This window comes from Cyrtonyx montezumae, unplaced genomic scaffold, assembly GCF_038088225.1.
Source record: "Cyrtonyx montezumae isolate F1298 unplaced genomic scaffold, pur_monq_1.0 scaffold_15, whole genome shotgun sequence".
Taxonomy (NCBI): domain Eukaryota; kingdom Metazoa; phylum Chordata; class Aves; order Galliformes; family Odontophoridae; genus Cyrtonyx; species Cyrtonyx montezumae.
This window is the reverse complement of record NW_027071881.1, coordinates 8,857,832-8,883,803: the sequence shown is the minus strand read 5'-3', so window position 1 is coordinate 8,883,803 and position 25,972 is coordinate 8,857,832. Positions and strand designations below refer to the sequence as shown.

The following is a 25,972-nucleotide window of genomic DNA, read 5'->3' as shown; positions in this document are numbered from 1 at the left end:
GAAAAACAAATGGAAAACCAGCAATCGAGTCCTGCTTCTCTTTGCCTGTTTCCTAAAAAGCCTCAGAAAATCCTTCTTCCACATAAGGCTTTGAAGCAGGGCAAATGTCCACATTCCTCAGGGCAGGATGAATTTAGCTACAACATGACTTCCAGCACAGATTAGAGTTAGGTATTCTGCTTGTTAAGAGGCTAATTACAATACTGCCCTCTCTGACACCCCCCCCTCTTCCTCTTCTTTCCTTTTTAAAATAATAAAGCGTGGTCTGTTACAGTGAAAAGTATTTCCAAAGTAGCCATCCGCAAAATAACTCTCAAAAGCATAGGAAGGGTCATAATTGTCCTAGTCAGAGGCTGGGTTTCTTAAATTCTCATTTGTAAGATATAAGGAGCCTGGCATTCTTTCTTTCTGGCTTTCCTTTTTTCCTTTTTTTTTTCCTTTTCCTTTTTGGTGTGTGGTGTGATTGTAAGTAACGCTTGCCTTAAGAATCTCATTATTTGAACACGGAGCCATATTTCCTCTGAGAATTCTGGAGTAGCTTTGAGCCGGGGCTGTTCATTTCTCAAGTAATCATGCTGGCGTGATGGAGAGAGAAAATGGCAGCTGTTCGCAGCTCAGGCCTTCAATTTTCTTCAGAGTCCAGTCACTCAAGTGTGTAATTACACGGGGGTGCCGGGGAGGCGTTAAGGCCTTGTCAAAGAGCTGGTTTGAGGCTTTGCTCACTGCCTTTGCCAATCAGTGCAGGCAGAAGCCAGAGCAGCGCCAGCTACCTGCTTTATTTTGTTGTTGTCATCCTGATTGTTTCTTGCTAAAATAGGACTGAAACTTTTTGTCTAGATGTTCACCTCCATGCAAGCCGTGTCTTAGAGATGGAGTCTTGCTGTGCCTTCAGGTTGGTAGGCAGAATGTCTGAGGGAGCGAGGAGCGTGCTGGGAGCCAGGGAAGGACAGAAGATGAGAGACCACCTGAGCTTTCCTTTGTCTTTTATGCGTGCTCTTTCTGCTTGCTGCTGTTAGATGTGTCACCTCAAGTAAAGGCCATCATCCAAGTTTAAAACAGCCTGGGGAGACCTTCCTGCACATGGCAGGGCAATAGCTGAGGTGCTTTTGTGTGGCCTCTGCTGAGCCCTCACGTGGACACTGTGGGATGGGGGCTGCACACATCAGGTGGGTGTCAGAGGCTTAGGAAGGGCACCTCTGAGCACCGGATTGTCCATGGCAGAGCGAGGATCTGCTCTGCTGAATTACTGCTCACTCTGTTAACTGTGAGGCTGTCATTCCTCTCCCCTCTGCCTCATGTTACTCCTCGTGTGAGGGCCCTCTGGCACATCTGGTAATCGTGGTGGGGGCTGTGGTGTTCCCTGGGTTGCCAGGCCATTTGTGTGCGATGGTGGAACTGTCCTCCAAGGGCAGATGTCGTGTCAGAACACCTTGATGTTATGTTGCTGTTATTGATGTATCCCTAGGAATCCATTATTAACTAGAGGCTCTGAGGATGGTTTTAGTAATGGTGTTATGCTGCCATCATTCACCTTTTTAGCTAGCAGGCGTTTAAGGCAGGATGGGAACTACTCCATCTTTCATGTATTTGATGAAATATAGTGCGATTTGAAGTTGTGTATTCATTTTATGTACTTAAGTGACTGCTGCATGCACATCCCTGCTGTAACTGGGCCGCAGTGCTGGTGTTGGATGGTGTGCTGATGTCCTGAGTCCTGCTGGGTTTTTGGTGCCTTGAGCAGCAACACAGCAGCACACTGTGTTTGGACCTGGAGTGCAACGAAGGCAGCTCTGAAATTATTCACTGTGGTTTCACACAGTGGTCTGTAGTGATGAGATTTACAGAGCTTTCTTTGGGAACAGTCATTGTGGTGGTTGAGCATGTGGGTGCCAAAACACAAGCTGCAAGTAAGAAAATCGGTGGTGGTGCTGCTTCTTTCCTCTGTACCTTCTTAGCTTTTTTATATATGTAAACTTATTGAAAGTCTAATACTTCTACCTTTGATGGCACAGAATTAAAGAATAAATTAGCCAGAGACCTCAGCATCAGAAAACGTGGGTGTATGTGTTGTGTTTAACCCTTGGTGGGAGGATGGCTTTCTGTTTCTGATGTTTTCAGCTCTGTCTGTTTGCAGGACCAGCTCTGTGGCCGTGACCCCACTCTGACAGATGAGCTGATCAATATTCTGACAGAGCTGACCCAGCTCAGCAAGACAACCAACGCCAAAGTGGCTCTGCGGGCACGGCAGGTGAGGAGCGCTCCCGCAGCCAGGCTGCATTTTGAAGTTGGGATCACATCATTTGTCCCTGTTCCTCCAGAAGTGTTGTCTGGCCTAAAAAGGAACGTTGGAGATAGGCTGGTTTGTGTGCTAGAGGAAGAGAAAATCCCTGCTCATCGTGGTGGCTTCTGGCTTCGTAACCCGTGAGCCTGCCAAGCACAGGCTGCCTGGAACACGCAGCAAGCAGCTGAGCTGTGCTGTTCAGCAGCTGCCCTGCAACTGGGAATCAGTTTGGGCAGAAAACAGTGGGACAAACCTTCATGAGAGAAATTCACACGAGAATCAGATGTTCCTAAGGAATTATTGCAGAGAATATGTTGGTCCTTTTTTTTTTTTTAATATAGTTTCATCTAGCTTGTGAATTACTCTTGTTAATTTATTTCTAACTTCAAAATAATCGAAAAACTTTGGTCGTTTCCAAGAGTCTAGTACAGATGGCAATTTGGATGTCAGACATCCATCTGCGTGTTGTTGTGAGCTTCCTCGTTAGCGGTGAGTGTGCAGCCAGGGTGGAGTGAGAGGGCATAATCACTTCACACCAGTGCTGACCCCACAGTCTGATCACTCCTCTCACTCCGCAGTCCCCATCTCCATTCTAAAAGTCTTCAGCAGGGAAGCTGACACTTTGGAGATGTCTCCTTTTATTTCAGAGCTTGACTGTGGAAAATGAATGTGGTGTTTGAAGCTGCTCAGTGACCTTACCTTTCCTTCAGGATTGTGTTTGTGTCCTTGAACCATTCAGAGTTATTGAACCTCTCAGCAGCATGCTGGGGATAGAGCTGCAGTCCTTGTGGATGTCTTTATGCTACTCCTTCACTTCATTTTCCCCTGCAAGCTGCTTCCCCTTCCCATCTCTGTATCCTTCATGTTGGGCGTTTAATACTTGGCACCAGTGGCTCTGCCTGCTCTGCTCGGAAGCTGTGCGAGGCGGGCTCTGGTGCTGGCCTCCCCACAGCTGCTGCCTGCCAGATCTGCTTTCCAATTAACAGCCGGTCAGGCAATCCCCAGGACTAACAGCTCTGCAGTGCTAAATCACATGCACTGATGGAACTTGATTGAAGCTGTTCCTTTTCTCCATGGGGAATTGCCAATAATACAAACTGAGCGGATACACAAATGAGGCTGGGGAGGGGAGAGAGTTTGCAGCATCACCCAGGTGCCACCGAATTCACAGGAGAAGCCTCTTCTTGGATGGAGCAGACTCATGCTGCCTTGGAGTTGCAGCCTCCTGCCTGTGGCCCAGCAGAGCTCCCCTCACCCACACACTTTGTGTTTGCTGTTTGCCAGGTTCTCATTGCTTCCCATTTGCCATCCTACGAGCTGCGTCACAACCAGGTGGAGTCCATCTTCCTGTCCGCTATCGACATGTACGGACACCAGTTCTGCATTGAGAACCTGCAGGTATCTGCCAGGCCCTTCTTGGTTCCCTGCTTCCTTCTCACTGAGCTTAAGGTTGCTGCTTTAAAACCGTGTGGCCCCAGGTTCCTTGTGGCTTTAAGTTGTATCAGCCCGATTCCTAACTTCCCCCTCATTATTATTCCCATTACTATGCTGATAGTATGTAAAATGGAAAGGTCCTAGTCCTTGCTGAGCAACAGGAAAAGCAAGCAAATGCGAACTAGTCAGGCTTTATCTTGCTGGGTTTTGTTTGAGGGCTTTTTGCTTTTTGCTTTTTTGCCTAATCCTGTTTGCAAGACAGGGAGTTCTGCTTTAACGCTGCTTCATGTGATCTTTTCTAGAAACTCATTTTGTCAGAGACATCCATCTTCGACGTGCTACCCAACTTTTTCTACCACAGTAACCAGGTGGTAAGAATGGCAGCTTTAGAGGTGAGTTTTTGCCCCCTGAAAAAACAAGTACTTAGAATTTTAATTTATTTTAATTTTTAATGAGTGTTACCCTGCAGGAGCTGTAGGTTGTGTGGAATCTAGCATTTAACAGCATTAACATTCATAGTTGGCTGAAATTTCAGATGCAAATGATCTTCTCTTGATAGAAGGCTTACATGGTTGAAGGGATGGAAGGTGAAGCTGCTGTTAGATGTGGTCAGCCCATACCTTATGGTTGCTTGCCACCAGAGAGGCCTTTCTTGAATAACACCATTTTAATTCTAGTTGAATTAGACTTTTATCTTAACATTCATCTGGAGGTAGCGGTACTGCCTGTAATGCTTTGATGAGCTCTCTTGATCTGTCCTTTGTCTTTTTCCTCTTCCTGCCTCCTCAGCACAGGCAGCTGACTGAGTTTCTCTTTGACCAGGTGTACGTTCGAAGGGCGTACATTGCCTACGAGCTTAACAGCGTCCAGCACCGCCAGCTGAAGGACAACACCTGTGTGGTGGAGTTCCAGTTCATGCTGCCCACCTCCCACCCCAACAGGTCAGATCACGCATCCAGGTGCCTCTGGAGTCACAGAGATGTGGGGCTACGTGCTGTTTTTTCACAGAAATCTCACAGTAGAATTCACGGAGAAATAGATAATCCCAATGTACCAAATAAGCACAGATTTCATAGGATAAAACCCTACATGACCCAGTTCTTTCTGTTAAATAATTTAAATGCTCAGGAGCCATGTAGTTCCAGGCAGTAGTTCTGGCAATTTGGACTCATTTTAATACGATACAATTTTCATATGTGTTCCAGTGTTAAGTTCAGCTTGTGTAGTAACTACAGAATCAGTTCTGGCAGAATCCTGAGCTTTCTGAAAGATGCAGGTCCAGACAGTCATCAGTTACTAGGAATTTTGATCAAGAACACTCAGTCTCCTCTTGCTGCATTGCTCCCTCGCCAGCTTTTTGTAACTCTTTGTGGTTGGCTGTGCTTTCAAACCTGGCTTTATTGATGAGGCGATGCCTTTTGTAGCACGACAAGGACGAGCAGCCTTTGTTTGTGTGACTGAGGAGCTGTGGATACACACGTAAACCTGTATTACGCAGAGATATTAGAGTTGAAATGCTTTGGTTTTCAGTCAGTATTTTTCAGAATGCATTTCTCATGATGACCGGATCTTAAGGTTGAGACCAAAAGCGCCGGCTGTGCCCTGCCCTGTGGAGGGCTCGCGTCTTCTCGTGTGTGCAGAGGGTGTTTTAAGAGAAGCCTTGATTTTCAGAACTTCACTCTTCACGTGCAGGGCCCCTCGGGAAGGTGCTTTAGGCAGGACGTGGTTTTGTCCCCGGCTGCGGAGCTGAGGTGCAGTGCTGCTCCGTGGCCGCCGGGTGCCGCTGTTGCTCTGTGCTGGGTGGCACTGTGGTACCGGTGCTGTTTTCCTCCTTTGTTTCCGAGCATCCTTTTCCTTATTTTGTTTTTGGTAGGGCTGGGCAACGGGGTCCAGTCTCGCTTCATTGAGAATCCATCAGTACATTTCATAAAATGGTTTTCAGAATCTGGTTTGCTAGAAATGAATGGGTGTCCTCAACAAGCAGCACAAAGCACTCATGATACAAATGGGACATGCGTTTGGTCTCATCTGTTTCCTACATCTCTAGAATGTTTGTAAATTATTGCATACTATTTTTAGTCCTTCTTTATAATACTCCTCCCCTGCCGCTCCTCTTTCTCCATTTCCTCTCTTTGCTCATCTGTCACCTCTGTTGCTTGCGGGTAGTGTGGGCTGCCCACGCTGACCACTGCACTGGTGCTGCGTGCTGGCGTAGTTGGACAAGGTCAGCTGGAAGATGGGAACTGCTACCTGCCTGGGGAACAGCTTCTTTGTCCTGAAATCTCCTCTCCCCTCTATTGTGGATTTGCTGGGGCAATGTTGTGAAGCTCTGTGCTGCTTCTCAACGATCAGTGCTGCTGATGGTTGAAGGAAAATGCACTGCAGTCCCTGTGTGAAGGCAGGCAGACTTTGGGGGCAAATTCACTGCTGGCAAAGGCAGGTTCTGTTCCTTTGAGTGCTCCTCCATCTGCTGGTGCTGAATTTTGCTCCTGTTGCTTAATGCAGCTGTTTGCAGTGCATACCGCCTCCTGCAGCTATTGTGTGGCTGAAGTGCAACAGATAACAGGGTATGGATACCTAGGGAATTAAATTAGCATTGAGTGTGCAGATTTAAGTTACCCATAGAGTCAGGCCTTATGTTAATCCCAGGACACAGAGCAATGAAATCTCAAAACTCTCTGCTGTTGTCTTGCCAAGTGGTCTCTGTTGCTTCTGACCGTGTTCCAAGTCCCTCATATGTTCTTCTGTATCTTCTTTAGTGTGGGCAGATGGAATGAGGGGCAAATCCCAAAACCAGAGTATCCCAGCCGAGTAAATGTCCCTGAAACTCCGCAGGGTTGGGTCGTGGTAGAGCAGAAGTGGGTCCTGCAGGGCCCAAAGGCAGCATTCTTTTTTGGAGCTGTTCTTTTGTCATGCAACACATTTTCCAACACTTGCTCAGCTATTTTTAAACCTTGGTCCCTTTTTTGACCTATTTCTGTGAACGCTTATACTGGAGAAAATATTTATGCGGAGAAAATGGCAAACTGATAGGGCTGTTATAACTATGGTACACTTAAATTCTTTGTCATTAGTTCTCACTTTGTTTAAATTAATAGAAAATGCCCTATTGTAAGAATCCCCGCTGATCTTGATTGCAAGGGTAAGGCATGGGGAGAAAAACTTATAATTGAAACCGTAGAGGGATGTATAGATCAAGCCCAGCATTCCTCCTTGCCCAGTGCAAGGCAGACGAGGAGCACGGTGCAACCATCTGGTGCCTTTTGCAGTAAATGGTGCCTCCCAGCCCTCTCCAAGTAGAGAGCATTGCAGTAATTGGATCTGGAGGAAGCGATCCAAGGGCACCTCCGGGATGCAGCGGGGTACTGCAGGCACGTGCCTGCGTGCAGAGCCGCCTGCGTTCGGATCACCTGCCTCCTTCTGTCGCCTCCAGACCTGGGGAGGAGAGCTGTGAGAATGAAGCGAGCCCTGATCTGAGATGCTGTCTGCCTCCCTCTCGCTCACGCTGCCCTGCTGAGATGGGAAGCTGGTGGGATATTGACTGGTGCTTGGAGGGTTCAGCTTCCTTTGTGAGAGTGGTGAGCTGGGTGACAGACACTGAAAGCCTTTCTTGGCCTTGTTGAGCACACAAAGCAGTGCTTGCTTATTCTTGGCTTAAAAGCTCCTGTTCAAAGGAGCAGAGGGAATTGCAGGGCTTTTTCAACGGGAATTTTTTTTTCCCTAATAACCCCACTCCCCACTCCTGCTTTCACACGGCTCTTCCTACGTGTGGGGCTGTGATGCTGGGACGCTGTCTGCTGCTAGGGTTTGGGGCTGCTGCAGAATCGTGCTGCTGCAGCACACTTACAGCATCCCCCCCTCACTGCGTTCCCCTGCCAGCCTTGTCCTTCCCTACTGTGCTGCAGGGTTGGGAGGGAGGAACTCGGGGCAGACACATGCCTAGCAAACACACTGCTCTGTCAGAAGATGAGGCAATAAAATAAAAACGACATAAAAATGCTGGCTATGGCTTTATTTGGGGCATGGCAGCTGTAACAGACGGCTCTGCTGTCTCAGTATGTTGAGCCCCAGAGGAAACTGAAATACAACCTGGCCTGTTCTGGTTGCTCTGATGCCTCACCCTTGCCTGAGCCCTGAGCCCATGCCTTCCTTTTGTCCCATGTGCCACACATATGGCCTCGATGTGTCACAGGGAATCTCAAACCAGGATGAGATTGGGAGCTGGAAGCAACTGGAGGTTTTAGTGATGCAGATTCCCTCCAGATACACTCGAAGCCACCGAAGACTTTAAGGTTTGACAGTTGCCTTACTTAGCTTCAAAGCAAGCTTACTTTGAAACTCATTAAACCAGCTGCAAACTCTGATTGTATTTGGAGCTGAGAATGCACACAACTCAGCAACCAAGTGCATACAAGCAGATGCCTTGGGTTTGTCTGAATCCCTTCCTGGCACTGCATTCTGATGTCCTTGGTGCTTCTGAGAATGGACTTTGGGTCTAGTCATCACTTGTCTTGTACTTCCAAGCATCTCAGCATAAATGTCTCAGCTATCTCGTGCCTGTTTTTGCCCAGTATCTCCTCTTCTTGTGCTTGTGGGTGTTTGTTGGCCCCGTCCTTGGACTTTGATGTTGCTGATTTCAAAGCTTAAGAGTGATGCATGTTTCTCTGGAGCTGTCTCTTGATGTTTTGTCATCTATGGAGTACTTTGGTTGTTCCTTTTGTCAGCCTCTTCCTTAGCTTGCAGGTTGAAACCATTTTGAAAGCAGAAAGCCAAAATTTACATTGATATTTCCAAACAGTGTTTTTTTTTATAGAAGAATTGAGACCCCAAACTGGTGTACTTTTAGAGCAGTGTTATGAGTACCTTCCCAGTAGCTTGCCTCATCGTTTTACAATGATACAGTCAGGAGATTGGAATTTCTGACAAAATGAACACGTTTCCTGTGGTCTGAAATAGCTGCTAGAACTGCCTCTTGCTTCAGCCATTGGACTCCTGGTGTAGAATGAGCCCTGCTGCTGTGGGCCCAGCACACAGCCCAAAATGTGCCATCAGCAGCCCGAGGTCCCCTCCTCGCTGCCGGGAGGGAGGGGGCAACGATTCCAGGACACCTGTAAATCCCCACAGCCTCGTGCTGAGGGTTTGATGTTAATTAGACAGCAGGCAGCAGTAATGGGTTGCAGTTCCCTTGGCTTGGCTGTTTCAGAAAGGGCAAAATCTTCCAGCAGAGCAAAGAAGGGGCTGTTGAAGGGGCAGCAAACTGAATGGAACGACGATAATTTTATGCAAATTGGACTTCAGTAGCAGATTCAGCTTGGCTGAATCACAGAGGGAGCAGAAGAATAAGGAAAGAAAGAGGGAGAGGAAAAACCCAATCAAAATGTATGGTTTGAGGCATGTTTCACAGCCTTCTGTTTAGATTCTTCTACAGAAATGAAGAAACATAAGAGGAGTGCCACTGGTCACAGCCAGTGGAATTGCTCTTTCTCCTGTGGTACTGCTGTTAATAACTACAAGTGGGTTATTCAGCCAACCTCTGCTGATTCTGCTTTGCTGCCTGATTTCAAAAGCTTCGCCCCGCGCCGGCACCTCCATCACAGCCTGCTGCAACCCACAGTGCTGCATGCACGGCCAGCACTGCCCGGGGAGCCCCACGGATGGGGAAGGGGGCTGGGGAAAGGGATGGAAATTCAACCAGAAGGTGCAGGAAGGAGCTAGGGGGGTTTTCCTTCGCTTGAGCAGGAGTTGCAGCATGAGGGCATGCGGTGCTTGCACAGGGCTGGGGCAGGTTGCTGTGAGATCAGCCCCCCAGGTAGGGGGGGGACTTTGTGAAGGGGAGGGTGAGGAGGTGGAGGGGAGAGCTCCTGGTGGTATCCAGCCGCATGGCAGCCGTGCTGCACTGTGTCCTGCTGGTTCTCCTGCAAGCTTTGCAGCTTTGTTTGTGAAGCTGCAGAGGTGTGATGCCTTTCCCTAGTGCCTCGCCCCAGGGCCTGCCCGTGCTGCACACGTCAGCCTGGTGCCTCTTGGTGCAGGCTGGTGACAGTGACAGCTGAGCTGGGATGCGGGAGGGTTCCCACAGCTGTGCCTGTGGGTACAGCACAGCCCCACTGCTGTGCTCCTCTCCCCCGAGATCTGTTTTCCTGCTGCGATTCTTGCCAGGATCTCTCTACCTCTGTACCAAGTGCTCTGGGAATGGTCCCAGCAGCTGGGTGCTCTCTCTGAGACAAAAGTGAGCGTTCGTTGCACTGTTTGCTTGGCTTTTTTTCTTCCAGTTTTCTGAAATCATTGCAGGGAGCACTGTACTACATGAGCACACCAGGTGTAGGAGCTGCCTGTTCTCTCCAGGCTGTTCTTTCCATCTAAAGGAGATCACATGCAGCTTTCCCACCACTTTGCAGGACAGAAAAAGCACACAAAACCCCTCCGCCCCTGTGGCCCCTGTCCCTTCCAGCCCGGGCAGCAGGCTCTCAGCACACCATCTCTCCCTCAGGTTCCAAAAGGAGTTATTTAGTTTTGTTATTAAGCTGCAAAATAGATATGCCTTCAGCTCAGTTTTGCTTTCTCCCATAACAGCTTAAGGAAATCAGGGGAACTTCCGTGCCTCTGTCAGTAAAGCACCCAACATATCTCACAGCTGCAGCAAAGTCTGTTGTTGAGCAGGGCCGGGTGCAGTGGGTGCACTGTGGCTGTGACCATGGGAACGCTCTGGTCACTGCTTGCCAGGACTTGATGTCCAGCAGCCAGGGGCCTTGCCTGTGGCTAAGGGCATCGGGAAAGTCTGTGGTTTGATCTTCCCCAGGTTCCTGTAGGGAAGGAAGGACAAATGGCTGGTTACATGCTCCTTGAAGCTTTGCTTTCAGCCTTTCCATGTTTGCTAATCTCTCCCGGTTGCATGTGTTTTTCTGACTTAATCTTTACTGTTTTGAATGCCAGATTGCAGCAATTCCTGCATCTCGCATGGGGCAGTTTGCCACCTCGTGCTCCCGTGCTGGCTGTGCCTGCCTCGGGCTGCTGGGAAGCTGCACCTCTCCTCCCTCCAGCTCACACCCATTGCTGAGCCGTGGTCTGCATGCGGAAATGCAGGGATCTGGGGACTGCTGTTATGCAAGGAGCTGCTCCGTTTCCCTGAAGTTGGCCTGAAGTTCTGCTTGTTGTTTTTTGATGTTCACGGCCTTGCTGCTGAAATGCCAAGTGTTGTGCAGTGTTGGTGTGCATTCGCTTTGTCCCCGTGTTGCTGTGTGTGCTGCTGCTTACCAGAGAGGTCTGGCAATGAGGATTTGGCTTTTCCTTCCTGAACCCGTTGCAGTCTCCCTGTGGGATGCAGTCCCTGTTCTGCATCTGCGCTGTTGTTTGCTCTTCTGTCAGGTGGGGCTGAGTCCTGCTGTGCTGTGTGTGCAGTGGGCATGCAGTGGTGCCATCGGGTGCTGTAGGAGTGCAGGGTGCTGTGTGATATTTGCATGTCACGTGCGTGGTCTGCGCTTAACTCCCGTGGCAGTCGTGGCAGGCGAACTCAGGTGGTGGGTGCCTCCTCGGGCTCAATGAAATTGAATTCTGCCTAATTTCTGATGGGCACATTTGGGTTTGGTCAACTGTAAAGGTGTCGCTGGTCCACGTACCGGCATGATGATAGTTCTTGATGATGGCTTTCACTAACCAATCTGTAACTAACTGTGGTTGTTTGATTACAGAGGGAACATCCCCACGCTAAACAGGTATGGTACTCGTCATCTTTTAACATTTGAACAGAAAGACTAGCAAGAAGTAGTCTAGTTCTTAATGTTTTAACATGTTTTGTTGTAGTACCCTTCTCTTTAGTTCGGAAGCTCTCAAGCATAACTCTTCTCCCTCCCTTTTCCTCTCCCTTTGTCTAAAACATGTTTTCAGCTTCTCTCCACCCTTTTTCAAAGCAGCTTTGCATGCAGCAGTTTCCTCAGTGTTTGGTGTCTCAGTCCACCCGTGGTGTGATGCACAGCTCCTGGTTGGGAGCTCCTTTTGGAGCAGGATGGCAGCTGTGCCCTCTGCGGGTGCCACAGTGGGGCAGGGCTTTGCCTCTGGCTGGTAGCACACCTGTTGCCACTGTGTTGTCTTGCAGCTAGCTTAGAATTTGTCGAGGCTGTCTCACCTCCCTCATGCCATAGATGAATCTACATCTCAAACAGCTGACAGCATGTTTTGTTGTGTTCTGGATGCTAATTTTTCCTCCCGTGTCTCAGTTGAAAAGTATTTCTCGTTTTAAATAATACATGAAAAATGTCTGCTGTCTCTTTGTTTAGTTACTGTTCTGTGATATGTTTTGTATTGGTTGTAAGAAATGTACACCAAGGCATGTCCTGAAACATTTTTCTCTTTCAAAACATGAATACTTATTATTTATTACTGCTTACATGCCTATTTAGGGAAAATAGTAAAAATGGGCTCCAAAGTCTCACGGCTCTTAATCAGAGATAAATTACAGAAGCACTGACTTTAAACGTGGAGAGCTATTAATCAAAGTGGTGATAGTTTGGAGTGGCTAGCAGTGATCCTAGGGCCGTGTCACCGTGGTTTTCCATGGAAGGACAGAGGAGTGAAGGAAGCAGCAGTGTGAGGAGTGCCCATGGGTGGGCATTGTTGGGACCTCAGGAGCTGGACGTCACTGTGGTGCAGTGCTGAGTCAGTGCCCTCATTCGTGCCCTTACAGCACCGTCTGGGGAGGATGGGAACTTGACTTCCTTTGATGTCTCCTAAGCCCTACAGAGAGTGAGGGGAGGGAGAGCTGCCCACATCACAGGGAGCATCCTGCATCCTGCAGGGAACGCAGCTGAGGCTGTAATGTGCAGTGCAGGAATGAGGAATACTGTTCCCCTTCACTCCAGAGAAGGCAAAACCCCATTCCAGTTGCCAGAGAGAGGATGCTTAGCTGGTTGTAGCATTTGTGTTGACATGTGAGGGGCTTCCTCTGCTAGTCTTGGCCATAACATTGTGGAGCTTTAAAAGCAACAAAAGCAAATCAAAAAAATCAACACGGGAGAAACAGATGAGAAGAGCTCACCACCCACATTAACAGTTTCACAACTGGTGTAAGCTGCACAGCTGTTGAACTATCTGAGAAGTCAGTGGTACTTTAGGATCATGTCCTCTCCAGGAAAGAACACTGACTTCTGCAGTGGACAGTTGTGCTCTGAATAGAAGTCCCTTACTTAGAGCCTTCCTCTGAGACTGTGTAGATGTGCCCTGGTGCTGCTCACTGAAATCAGGCATTGGCCCTGGACTGTGCAGGCAGGAGCAGAAGAGTGACTGCTATTCCACCTGTGGAGTAAAAGACACATACAGGGGGGAAAAATGCATTCAGCTTTGCATAGTTGTAGTTCACCTGGCACCTCACTAACCTCCTTAAGAAGTACTCGTTCTGAGGGCTTATAATGTTCTTTCCTGACTCTATGGCTTGGGAGGGTGTCCAGGTAAGAGCATCAGTGGCACCTTGATGCCAGCATTGCAGGGCTGTAGGAAACAGCAGCTCTGCTGTGCTGAGATCCTAACAGTCCTGCAGTGCTTACGTGGGAGAAACAGCCACGTGCTGGATGGTCAGAGCACGTGCACACACACATCTCCCCCTTGCCCTTACTGACTGTGCTCTTATTGAATTGCCATTTAGAATGTCCTTCTCTTCCAACCTCAATCACTACGGGATGGTGCACGTGGCCAGTGTGAGCGACGTGCTGCTGGACAACTCGTTCACTCCGCCGTGCCAGCGGATGGGTGGGATGGTCTCCTTCCGCACCTTTGAAGATTTTGTCAGGTACGTGGGGCAGGTGATGGCTGGGTTCGGAGGTGGGCCCAGGTGGTACTATCTAGAACCAGGCTCAAAGTGCTCCTGAGCTTGTTTGTTCAGCTTTGGGGTGTCTGTTGGGATCCTCTCGTCTGTCTCCTCGAGCTAACGAGAAGTTTCAGCACGCAGCCAGAAGGAGCAGCATCTGGAGCTGCTGTGGACTGCAGGTCATTCGCTTCTGTACTCATTTCCAGCGCTCCCGTTCCCAGGGGAGGATGTATTCTTTATGCTTTCAACGTTTTGGAACGAGTTGAAAAAGGCAGCAGAGCTCATAGCAGCCATGAGTGCCTGCAGCCATAGGCACTGTGACAAGTGCTAGAAGATCTGCTCAGTTGTAAGGGTGGAGGAGATGCTGCCTCGTCATCTTTCGAGTTTCAGTCCTGCAGAGGGAAGGAGTACTCTGCACCCTCCCCTCCTAGCAATGTGATTTGTGGATTTTAGTGCTGTGTGCCTTCAGTGAGCTACCAGCAGTGTATTTATGACTAATACTTCTCTGGTGTATTTCAGAATCTTCGATGAAGTGATGAGTTGTTTCTGCGACTCTCCTCCCCAGAGCCCAACCTTCCCTGAAGCTGGCCATGCTTCCCTCTATGATGAAGAGAAGGTATGGCAATTTTTTTCTCTGGAGGTTGCTCTCGGTTTGGAAATGGAAGGCATGCAGAATGCTGCAGTGACTGTGGGCTGGATGCTTTTCACTTGTTCCAGTGCTGGAAGCAGGAGTTAAGAGCTTGATGTATTTATGTATGTTTTGTTTGCTTGTTTCACAGCAGGTGAATCAAAGTAGGCGTCCATTTCCCGCTTGTTTTAAAACTAGAGCTAAGTGTTACTCTCCATGTAAATTCAGGTTGTTGCTTTTAGCATCAGCAGAATTACTGGATCCATGGCAGTGAAACTGACAGCTTGGACGCTGAGTAGGTTTCCACTCACTTTGCATCCTGACTCTTCACTCTCTTAGAACTCTTTTTATGAGGAAAGAGAGAGTGAAGCCCTGACAGTTTTTGCATTGACATGGAGAACAGGTGCAGAGGAAGCAGATGGTTTGTAATTCTTAGTGACAGAAGAACTGCTGTCCCTAGCACCACAGGTAGCTGCTCACTGCTCCATCCTGCTCCCCAGCATCTGGGGCTCTGTTGCAGTACAGTCTGTGTTCAGAATAGGGCTTGGTTTTAAACTTAGCTGTTGATGTTGGTGTGTGTAAATACTGTGGCCTTGTTCCAGAATGTTGCCATCAACTTTAGCGTCCTCCGGTCTTTATCTCCCTCTCACCTCACCAAGGAAAGCTTCCAGTTCATGCTCAGCTTTTCAGAGTTAACCACAAATTCTTGAACACTACATTTGTCATTTCTCAGACTTCTAATGTAATTGATGCTTTCACGTTATTTCATTCTGTTGTAGAAGTTAGAAACGCTAAATCTGCTTAATATCATTACCTTTAAGGTGCCAGAGCCCTTTTGTGCCCTGCCTACATTGCATCTTACAGAGAGAGGCCCTTACCCTGCGTTCATTTTGCATCCAAATGAGGCATGCTTGAGTTCACCAAGTCAGAACTGGATCCTCCAAACGAAGCTCCTCTTTGCTGTTTGTGGATTTTATCTCTTCTGAAATTGTGAACTTGTGAGGCCTCTTGAACGGGGATTTCCCCCATAGCTCTCCTTTCTTGGTATCAAGCTCTGCTGAAGTCATTTGTTTGCTATGGGACCTATGTTGAAGAGTTGTTGTTTACCATTTATTTATGAGGTGTGTGTTCTTCAAATTGCAGGCTGCCCGTGAGGAGCCCATTCACATTCTTAATGTTGCCATTAAAACTGACGGTGACGTTGATGATGATGGGCTGGCAGCCATGTTCAGAGAGTTCACACAAAGCAAGGTAAGTCAGCTCAGTTCTCTCCCTGTCTGGAGCAGGATGTTCAGGACAGGTCTGTGTGCTTTGGGAAGAGTCAGCATGCTTCTCAGATGTTCTTTCCGAAAGCAAATAAATAAATGCAACAGTTGCATCCTTAATTTATCCCACTTCTTCGTTTGGATATAGCTACACCATTCTGAGGCCTCCAGGGTGGGCAGTGAAAGCCATATAAACTCTCACTTTTCTTCGCAGTACTTCGTGATCCATTCTAACCCTTCAGCTCAGGACTTTCTCCCTTTTAATTTTTGGTAGAGACCTGTAAGGCTCTAAACTCATCAGGTGATATTTCTGGCATCAAGTGGAATTGCTTTGGTAGGTTTTATTGCTCCTTGAGATTCACTTCAGAGTGTCAAGGATTAATCCTGTGGTCACCTTTGAGAAAGCAGGCGTTGGGGACGGGCTCCTCGTGTCTGCTCTGCCCTCTAGTGCCTGTCTTCACTTGCTTTCCTGATTGGCATGAAGAACTCAGGCTTGTTGGTATGCACAGCTCTCCAGGCACTGGGAACCTGCTGCATACCTGCAGTGGCTGTGGGAGTACCGAGAGAGTAATTTCTAACTTCACTTCCCAGCTTGAAAGTTAGTAATGCATTCTGCAGAAAAGAGGGGATCCAAAATGGGACTGGTATCTGCTCGACTTCAGCAGCTTCCTGTCTCTTTAAGCAAAGAAAATGATCAAATATAAAAATTAAAGCTAGTTCTGCTTTTCATCTTCTTGATCATGCTCGAGGTGTTTTATGGGAGGGGATAAAAGGAAAGAAATTAAAAATAAAAAAATAAAAAAATTCCCAAACACATTAAACTATCAAATAGGTTGATCCAAATTGTCCAAATAATCTTCTAGTCCCAGCATGTTGTGTGTGTTTTTTCTAATAGAAATTAGGATCATATACTTGTAAATGACTTGTGGAGGAGATTGAGGCAGTCAGTGTAAATGGAGTTTCTCCAGGTGCTGATGGCTAATCGCTCTGTAATAGCTGTGGACTTGCTGTGAGACCCACATTATTACGATGTAATCAGAATCCTGTTGCTATGCTGTTATTGTCTGCCACTTGTGGAATTTTAAAAGCAATAACAATTTTTGCTTTTTAAATCATGGAATTATTGAAGTTATTTTCTTCCTCTTGCCATGAATATAGTCACCGATGCTCATTTTCAAAGGGCTTAACCTTAGTAAAACATTTCCGCCTGTGCTGAAAGGGGTTGTTTTGTTCCTGCTCTACCAGAGTTCTCATTTTGTTTTTGTCCTTTTTTTTTAAATCTTTTTTGCTTTTCAATTGGAAAAAGGAGGAGAAAGGATAAAGTTTCAGAGGGCCAAAATTCTTCAACGCTTAACAGTGATGTGGCAGACACTCTCAGCACCGTTTTCATTTGTAATGTGGTGTTCTGGGATTGTTCAAGAAGCAACCAGCGTGTGCTTATCTGACCTGTATCTGAAAAACAGTGTAAAAATATCAACTGCCACCTCTGTGATGTTGATAGATCCATCCTTCGGTCAGGGTTGTTCGTGTGCTGTGTGTGCCAAAATCAGGCACGTGGTGAATGCCTTCTTGGGTCCATTCCTTTAAAGATCCTTTTCCATGGCCTTACTGTGCCTGCCTTGTGCTCCAGAAAGTCATCTTTGCAAAACAAAGACCAGCTCGTGTTGGCCACTGAGAGGACGCCCTGCAGGACTTGCAGCAGACTCTTCTGTGCTTGTTGGTGAGGTTCACCTGGGCTGCTTTGTCCTTGCCATGTGCTTACATTCCTCTTCAGGCTTTCAGATGTATTTGTGTGCTGCTAGGCAGTCATCAGATGGGAGATTGTGGCTGTGAGTAAGCCAGAATGTGCTGGGAACTTAGTTGCAGCAGAGATGCAGGAGAACCTGTAGAGCTTTCCGGGTTCAGAGAAGACTTTCACATGTTCTTAATGTGTTCCTTTGCTGTTAAGCTGAGTCTTGATTCCTTCTTTGTCCTTTTGCAGAAATCAGTCCTGATTGAGCACGGCATCCGGAGGCTGACTTTCCTCGTGGCACAGAAGGTATTTTGATGTGTCTCATGCTGCTAAGAACATTTTGGTTTCTAGTTCATAGCAGCGTTGCATTTACTGTGCTTATCACCAGTTAAGTACTATAACTGCAGTTAGTTCTAACTTCACTGTTTTTGTTCTTTAAAATTGGAGATAGTTTTGATGAAATTGCTTAAGACAATTAATTTACAATTGTAAACAATCTTGGCACCTCTTGTATTCTTGAATTAATTCATTTTTGATTTTCATCCTAATTGTTAGCTTTCTTCTGCTTTGTTTTTTCTTTTTTGTTTTTCTCTTCCTGTGTTTGTGTGGTTCGTTTGTAAGGACTTCAGGAAACAGGTCAACTGTGAGGTGGATCAGAGATTTCATGTAAGTAAAAAAGGCTCCAGAACGTGGGGGTATTTCTGATGAGAGACTGAGAGAATTGTGAGAGACTCTGGGCTCCCATTTCTTTCTTAGGCAGGTGTTTGGTGGTGTCAGAGTTAAGTTTAAAGGCATGGCTGTGCCTGTTGCATTCAGCAGGGCTGTCTGCATGCTCTTGTTATCTGGCTAACCTCGTGACTGATGCTTGGACTGAGGTCTTCGTTGCATCAATGTCTTTCTATATTCTAAAATGTAATTAGGCAAATTTCTGTATTTTATATGTACTGTGGTGATTCCTTTAGTCTTCATACTGATTTCAGTGTAACTTTGAGGAGTGATTGAAGTGACTTGCTAAATTTTGTCTAATGACTTAGTGATGTGGAAAATGTTTGGTGCTTCTGCTGATATGAATCACTTCTTTCTCCCAGCATCAGCAAGAGTTAGTTTGGCCCTGTTTTCAAGGTGGCAATGCGAAGCATACACGGCATTTTTATCCCTTCTGTAGTTACTTTACAACTCTGGAGGTTGTTAGGAGTCTTTAAAGTGCAAGAAGTTCATCCTGTGTTTAACGAGCCTGGTGTAGCACGTTGAGCACTGCATGGGAATCCCTGGCTGTGGAGCACAGACAGGTACTGGTGAGCAGGTCAGGTAGGACCTGGTCTTTTTGGAGGAAACCTTAGCTTTAGATGGGAGAAAATGAATATTTAGAGAATTGAGTTGTTACTTGAGGAATGCAAAGCAAGTCAGCCTCGTGCTGGCCCTGAGCCGCCGTTGGTGCAGCACATGGGTGGGATGCTCCCGGGCTCCGCACACATCGTCTGCCTGCAAAGTTTCCAGAGCACCACTGGGACGTTTTGTGAGTGTCAGTCTTTATTACCATCTCCTGTTCTATTCCGTTTATTATTGGACCAACTATTAACATAGCCAGGGCCCAGGCTTGGGTTTGTTTTTGTTTTAATTACAGTCTATATAATTAGTTCCCAGCATGTTGAGGTAATAGAGAGTTGCTCCAGCAAGCTTCCAATTTCCTCATCTCATTAGGTTTTTAACGTGATTATTAGTATAATAATCAACTATGATGATTTCTGTTGTAGCTTTTCACATTCTGCGATTTGCAGGGTGTCTTGATTGGCTAATTTAGGCAAATTATTTTGATTGTCTTGATGATGGTTGGTTGATGAGAACACAGCAGGGGTATAATTCTTCTGCCTAGGAAATGGAGCACTTTTTTGGATTTTGGTACCAGAGCACGGAGAATTTTTTGTGTGCACATCTAATTATTATATTTGCCCACAACAATAGTCAGATGCCTTGAAAGCAATTACATTAGTGATAGAATGGGCATGGACGATATTAGGGGAAATTGGTGTGTGGGGGGAACAGGTGGGAGGGATTGGGAAGAGAAGTGAGGGAACACATAGAAACGTCCTGGGTCTGCTCGTTTTAGAGTATTGCTGCTCCTCGTGGGCTCTCCAGTGTGCCCAGCACCTGCATTTTCAGGCAGGGTTCCCTTGCTCTCACTAGTCTGGACGGCCCACTCCAGTCAAACACGAGCTTTGCTCAGCTGAGAGCTCTCAGGTGGCATTCCAGGGATTGCTTTTTATGGGAGGTAAAGATGATTTACTAGGTGGTTACTCCTGGCCTTAAAGGCTGTGTTGCTCGGTGCAGCCTTGTATTTGGTTATTATTCACTGGTTGTTGCACCGAATCAAGCTAGGCTTGCATGTCCTTCACTGACAGTGAGAACTCAGCCACCACCTTTATTTCTTAGTAAGACAGTTCTGGCCAGCTGTGTGTGCTTTGCTGTATCACCTGAAGTGTGAATGGCTGGTGTTCCCACGCTGCTGCAGAGCTTCAGGAAAGTTCCTCCACCCTGTGCAAGCGCAGTTCCACAGAAGCAGATGACTTTTCTTGGGTGGATTTGAAGGGCACACAAAGAAGGATGCTGTCTAGTGGTGCTGCCTTCTGAGTTGTGCAATACACCACAACAAAATGTAAACCCTTTACGATTTGCTAGGATTTAATCCGAGCAGTAGAATAATGGAGAAACCTAACCATAGCTGGGAGTTTTTCTGGAGTAATGCTTAATACATGGAATGAAGCTCTGTTACGACAATGCATAATTTTCCTTGGAAAGAGGATGTTTTTAACAGTAAGGTTATGAAGATAGCTGTTGAACAGAGATTGTTGTTTTGTGTACATCATCTTACATAATAAGGTGTTAATGTGATTGTACAGCTCCCAAACATTTCCACAATCACTGTAGTAATAATAGAACAAGTTTCCCACTACCACGTCAGGACAGTTCAGTTGTGTTGTCTGTTGGTAACTGACAACAATAATAAAAAGCCAACTAAGTAGCATCTGTTGCACTGATGGCGAAGACAGGCCTGAAATAACTTCTGCCTTGTTGGGGGTAACTTGATTTTCCACCACACTTTAATACTATAAAAGTGGCTTGGAACAGCTTCTGTGATCCCCTCTGTTGTGGTGCTACTCTGGGTGCCTTACTTTTGGAGGATTAATGTTGTGATTTTTGTTTTCAAACAGAGGGAATTTCCCAAGTTCTTCACGTTCCGTGCCAGGGATAAGGTAAGTTGTACATTTGAATCTCCTTCTTCTCTAAGCAGTTGTGCTATCCATTTTTCCTGTAGCTGCTCCATGCCAGCATCACAGGGAGCTGCCTCAGCTCAGCTTCACTGCACAGTGTGGTGTCTTCACCTTCCCACACAGCACTAGATTTCAGGAACTATGATGAATCTCCGGTAACGTGGGATAAAAAAATAATGCATTTGGAAGCTGACGTGAAGCTTCTGGGTTTGTGGGTTTCATTCACAGTGTAACAGGGGAAGTGCAGAAGCTGAGTAATGATTCAGTACCAAACTTCTCAGCTTCTGTGAAAAAAGAGGGCTCTTGGGGAAAGAGCTTGGGGACTCGCTGTCTCACAGCGTGTACCACTCTTAGCAGTTCAGCATTTCGGTTTGAGTTTTTAGCCTTTGTGTATGAATGAAGTTTTGTATCATCTAGCTTTCCCCGTCCTCAGTATTCCACCTTAACACTCCTCTCCTTGTACATCCTTCCCTCTCTGCACGTGCTGGGTTCCTCCAGTTTGAAGAAGACAGAATCTACCGCCATCTGGAGCCAGCTCTGGCTTTCCAGCTGGAGCTGAACCGAATGCGAAACTTCGATCTCACTGCCATTCCGTGTGCCAACCATAAAATGCATCTCTACCTGGGAGCAGCTAAAGTTGAAGTAGGGACTGAAGTGACAGACTACAGGTTCTTTGTGAGGGCTATTATAAGGCACTCAGACCTCGTTACCAAGGTGAGTTTTGCCACCCAGCTGGGGGCTCTTTCCAGGACAGCCTATAAAACTCTGTGAACCATTTGAGAATCTGCCTGAAAACACGGAGCACGTATAGAGAGCTGGTGTTGTGTGCCCTCACCCTGGCTCCACGGGAGCGTGTCTCCAAAGACAGTATTCCTGTGCCTTACAGAGATTTCTCTCTGAGCTAAGTGGGTACTCAGAAGTCCTTGTGTTTTGAGGCAGTAGTTATTTCTCTGCGTTTCTCCTACTACTGAAGCAGTAGTTTGACTTGTCCAGGTTCACATTTATGCTGACTAAACAAGTCAGCTGGATACGTGGATCCAGAAAGTGGGAGTAGTGACTCTGTGCCTGTGATTGATCTGTGATAGCGTTGCACATCCTGCTGATCCTCATGTAACCTATTTTCTCAGTCAAGTCCTTTTTCAAACGCTGTTTACTTGGGCTGTGATTTTTGAGTAGAAGGTAAATTATTTGTTGACAATGTCTGGCAGGAAGCCTCCTTCGAGTATCTGCAGAACGAGGGAGAGCGATTGCTTTTGGAAGCCATGGATGAGTTGGAGGTGGCATTTAATAACACCAATGTGCGCACTGACTGCAATCACATCTTCTTAAATTTTGTGCCTACTGTCATCATGGACCCATCCAAGGTAAGGCCTTTTTGCCAACCCTGAACTATTTGTTTTTCTTGGGCTTAGCTCACCACAGTAAAAGGTCATTTGTTATTTCTTTTATGCTGTGTAAGTGCACCTATGGACTGAATGCATTTGAATGGCTTGCTGAATGGGGTGCAGTTCCTAGCAGCCTTTTTATAGCAGAAATCACAAGAAGTTGGGGGCCAGTGTTAGAAGTGGTAATGTGAGGGTCTGTTCAGTTCCTCTACGTAGTGGAGTTCTGCTTTTCATGTGTGCTGAGAGGTTCTGCACTGCCTTGTTTAGTTACTTAATGACAAATTGGGATTTCTTCCTGTCAGTGTAAGTCGTATGGAGTATACTTTTGCCTTGGGAACCAGCTGGTAGTGAATGTTACTACCAGACAGAGACAGAATAATGCCATGTGTTAACCCCGAAGCTGTTAGGGGCAGCTTGAAGCCTGCCAGGAAAAAAGAGCTTTAACACCTGTGCTATTTACAAGAATCACTTCTCATGTTCCTTATGTCTGTTTTAGATGTGAGGGATGAAAATGGATAAACAAAAGTTTTTAGGCATAAATGATATTTCTGGTGAGCAGATGACTACAAAGGAAGTCCTGAGTGTGCTGTAAAGGCTGCCTGGCTGCGTTTAGTTGGGAATCAACATTGTGTTCGTGGTTACCAAAAGATATGAGAGCTGACCTTTCCTTATGAGAGTAACTGAAAGTTTAAAAGGATGAATTGGTTATCAGCGTAAGGATCTCTCGCTTGCTGACTTTAAATCACGATTAAAAATTGGAGATTTAAATTGCTTTTGAATAAATCCTCTTGTGGTGCGTCCCGACCTGTCAGCTCTCAGGAGCACCAGAGGGGCAGGGTGTGCAGCCCTGGATGTTGGGCCTTCAGATGTGCGCTGTGACTTTTTCCCGAGCAGTGGAAAGGAGCCTTTTTTTGGGAAGAATGTTAAAAACAGACTATAAATTGCCTCCTTTTAATATGCGCTATTTGCCAACAGTGGTATATTACAAACTTTAATAGAACACCACAAGGCCAAGCTCCAAGCAGTAATTACTTTGTTGATTTAAGGCACTGTACTGCGTGTGCTGTGAAACATGATTATTGTGCATATAAGTGCTACATAGCTGTTTGTCAAGGATTTCACTTCTCTGTGTTCTGTAATTCTGAGCTATGCTTGAAGGAGAAAGGTCAGTGCAGGGGAGTGAGGTGCTGGGAGGGAGGAGGGGTGTGAGTTCAGCACTGTCCCTGCGTTTTGAGTCCTGCGTATCAGGAGTTGCCAGGATGGGGAAGGACCAGCCTCCAGGGTCCGGTAGCAGCTCACCTGCTGCCGTTTGGAGTCCTGATCTCCCTTCCTGCTGCCCTGAGGTGCGCTGGGCTGTCCTTGGAGCAGGAGCTTACAGCAGCAGGGTGCTTGTGTCCAGAAGGGTGAGGCCAATTCTCCTGTGTTTTAAGATCGAAGAATCCGTGCGGAGCATGGTGATGCGCTACGGGAGTCGCCTGTGGAAGCTCCGTGTCCTGCAGGCCGAGCTGAAGATCAACATCCGTCTGACACCGACAGGAAAGGCCATTCCCATCCGTCTCTTCCTGACCAACGAGTCGGGCTATTACCTGGACATCAGTCTGTACAAAGAGGTGACAGATTCCAGGACAGGGCAGGTATGGTTCCTCGTGGCTCCGTTGTTTCGTGCACAAAGTATTTGGCGGGGGATCTGTTACACCTGGTAGAGCTCTTCTGTGGTTTGCTGTGTTTTCAGGTAATATAAAGTGGCTGTTCAACTCTGCCATACCGTATCACGGTAAAGTAATCCTTCAAGAGGTGTGTAGGTGCAGTAAACATAATCTGTTTCGTGTATGTTCTCAGAAATACAGTGTGAATTTTGGGTAGTCCTGTGTGGAGCCAGGAGCTGGACTTGGTGCGTGCCCTTCCGGCCCAGGATGTTGTGTGATTCTGAAGGTGTAGGGAATGACTTGGGTAGGATGCTATAAAACTGTGCCAGATGCTTTTATATCATTTTTATTAAGCATAATAGACTCTTTTGTAGTGGTTACAGCCGTTCAGGTCTTTGTGCTTTCCATGGCATAAGAATATTGCAGTTAACTCAAATCCTTACATATAAAATACATGAGCCATCGGAAGCATGAAAAATATTTAAATACAGAAACGTTTACATCTCCCCCTGTAACAATCTTCCTGCCACGCAGAAGTAGCAACAGAATCAATCACCTGGCAGTGTTAATGTGCAGCCTGAGTGCTGAGTCACCTCTTCTCCCCCTCTCCTCCATTGGATTCTTGCAGCATGCTGCCAGGCTGCACAGCCTGTCCAGCTCAGGAGATCTCAGAACAGATACTGTCCGCATGCTTTACTTCATTTCTGCCTTTGAGTGGATTCAAGAAAAGAGAAAGAATGTTTTAATAATCTGCGGTAGCTGGGCTTTACCCACAAGTTTTGTTAGTTGCTTGTGAAGGTCACTGTCTCTCTTAAACTCCATCTGTGATGAGCTTTGTGCTCTTCTTAAAGCTAGCGGGACGTACCTGTGCGTGTGGAGCTCTTAACAACTTTTCCAATATTTGATTTTTTGGTTTCTTTTCAGGGTATTAAACCAGTTCTGTCAAAACATTCTGGTGGCAGGAATTGTTTCAGTTAACTCTTTGTGTCGTTCAGAGGAAGGCTTGTCCTGAAAACTGGGACACCTTCAAACTCCCCCCTCACAACAGAGGCTCGCAGGATAGCTTGGTGCTGTTGTGTGTTTTCCTGGCCTTTCAGAAGATCTCCTGTGTTTTCTGCAGTAACGAGTGGCCGTGCAGAGCTCTCTGCTTCCCTGAGAGCTGCTCAGAGGTTTTCCAGACATCTCCAGGGTTGTGCTCCAGGTTCAGTTTGGGCTCCTAACACAGACCCTGGCCCCAATGCAGGTTGGCCTGAGCAGATACTTACCGCATCAACAGAGTGACTTTCACAGAGCAGTGTTTGTGAAGACAGCGTGGACTGTTCCTTTGAATATAAAGCCCAAAATAGACTTTATTTCCTTGTGGTATTCTTCAGTTAACTCCCCCACGATTAGAAAGCACCCGTAGTTTACAGTGTCAGATCTGATCACCATTCTGTTGATAAGAAAGCCTGATCATGTTGCTTTTGTTGGTGCATTTCTATGAGGCAGTGTTTGTGCAGTGCTGTCCCAGTTATGCAGTGCTCCTCGTGTTTATTTCTCAGTTGAAATAGATTTCCTTCCAAGTCCTGGCTGAGTGGAATATATAGTGCCATGAAGCATGGCAGCTGATAATTCATGCTGCTACTCTGGGAAAATCTTTTAAACTTATAATATCAAAACTTCAAGCCAAATGACATATGCAAGTCTTGACCTAGCTTCCATGATCAGTCAGTGGAGATACGGATGCAGTGCTGTTCGACTCCATAAATAACAGAGTTCTCCTCTCTGCTCCCAGCTATCACAATCCATCGGCATAGATACAGTGTCAGGGGAAATACTGGTGGATGTGAAGTCATCTATGTCACCAGGTTTTTTCTGTGGGGACGTGGCTCTGTTCACTTTGCTTTCTGCTGTGATGTGGTAATAAGTCAGCGATGCTCAGATCCACGCGTTATGGTCCAGCACTGTCTCCAAAGGGTTGTAATGCAAGATGAGGCATGGTGTTATAGGCTATGTGAGTATTAACATATTTGTGGAGAACAGAAAGAAGCCTGGCCAATGTGGAATGCCTTGGTGATTTTTGTTAAAGTGTGGATGAGGTAAGTCTGTGGAATTGGAGGATTAAACTGTAATTGGCTGTGTCTTCTGCTGCAGATTATGTTCCAGGCCTATGGGGATAAACAGGGACCACTTCACGGGATGCTGATAAATACCCCATACGTGACCAAGGACCTTCTTCAGTCCAAGAGATTCCAGGCGCAGTCGTTAGGGACATCCTATGTCTATGACATTCCTGAGATGTTTCGGCAGGTAAGTGTTCTTTGTTGGGGCCTGGTGGATTGTTCTCAAGCTCTGTACCTGCAAAGCACTTCTGGGCACTGCCAGTCCTACTTGTTGGGATATGAGTGGCCTGGAATGGCTACCAGTGGTAGCCTGCACGACTCCAGGTTGGGTCGTCTTCGAAAAAAAATCAGGATTCTTGGTACACTGCTGCTGTGGCTCCGTTAATAAATCTAACAGCAGAACCTGAAATGTAAACCTTCTTGTATTTCTTGCTTGT

The 25,972-nt window shown here is 46.8% G+C and overlaps 1 protein-coding gene across 1 annotated transcript in view; it reads left to right on the top strand.

Annotated features, from left to right (window-relative positions):
• ACACA (acetyl-CoA carboxylase alpha) overlaps nt 1–25,972 on the top strand; it is a 96,900-nt gene that overhangs the window by 29,628 nt on the left and 41,300 nt on the right. Inside the window, exons 26-40 of the mRNA XM_065732089.1 lie at nt 2,135–2,248; nt 3,566–3,679; nt 4,018–4,107; nt 4,538–4,656; nt 11,401–11,424; nt 13,347–13,490; nt 14,028–14,124; nt 15,280–15,387; nt 17,383–17,439; nt 17,755–17,799; nt 20,343–20,384; nt 20,901–21,116; nt 21,611–21,766; nt 23,218–23,421; nt 25,567–25,722. Coding sequence (XP_065588161.1) covers nt 2,135–2,248; nt 3,566–3,679; nt 4,018–4,107; nt 4,538–4,656; nt 11,401–11,424; nt 13,347–13,490; nt 14,028–14,124; nt 15,280–15,387; nt 17,383–17,439; nt 17,755–17,799; nt 20,343–20,384; nt 20,901–21,116; nt 21,611–21,766; nt 23,218–23,421; nt 25,567–25,722 — 1,686 coding nt within the window. The remainder of the gene's footprint in view (nt 1–2,134; nt 2,249–3,565; nt 3,680–4,017; nt 4,108–4,537; nt 4,657–11,400; nt 11,425–13,346; nt 13,491–14,027; nt 14,125–15,279; nt 15,388–17,382; nt 17,440–17,754; nt 17,800–20,342; nt 20,385–20,900; nt 21,117–21,610; nt 21,767–23,217; nt 23,422–25,566; nt 25,723–25,972) is intronic.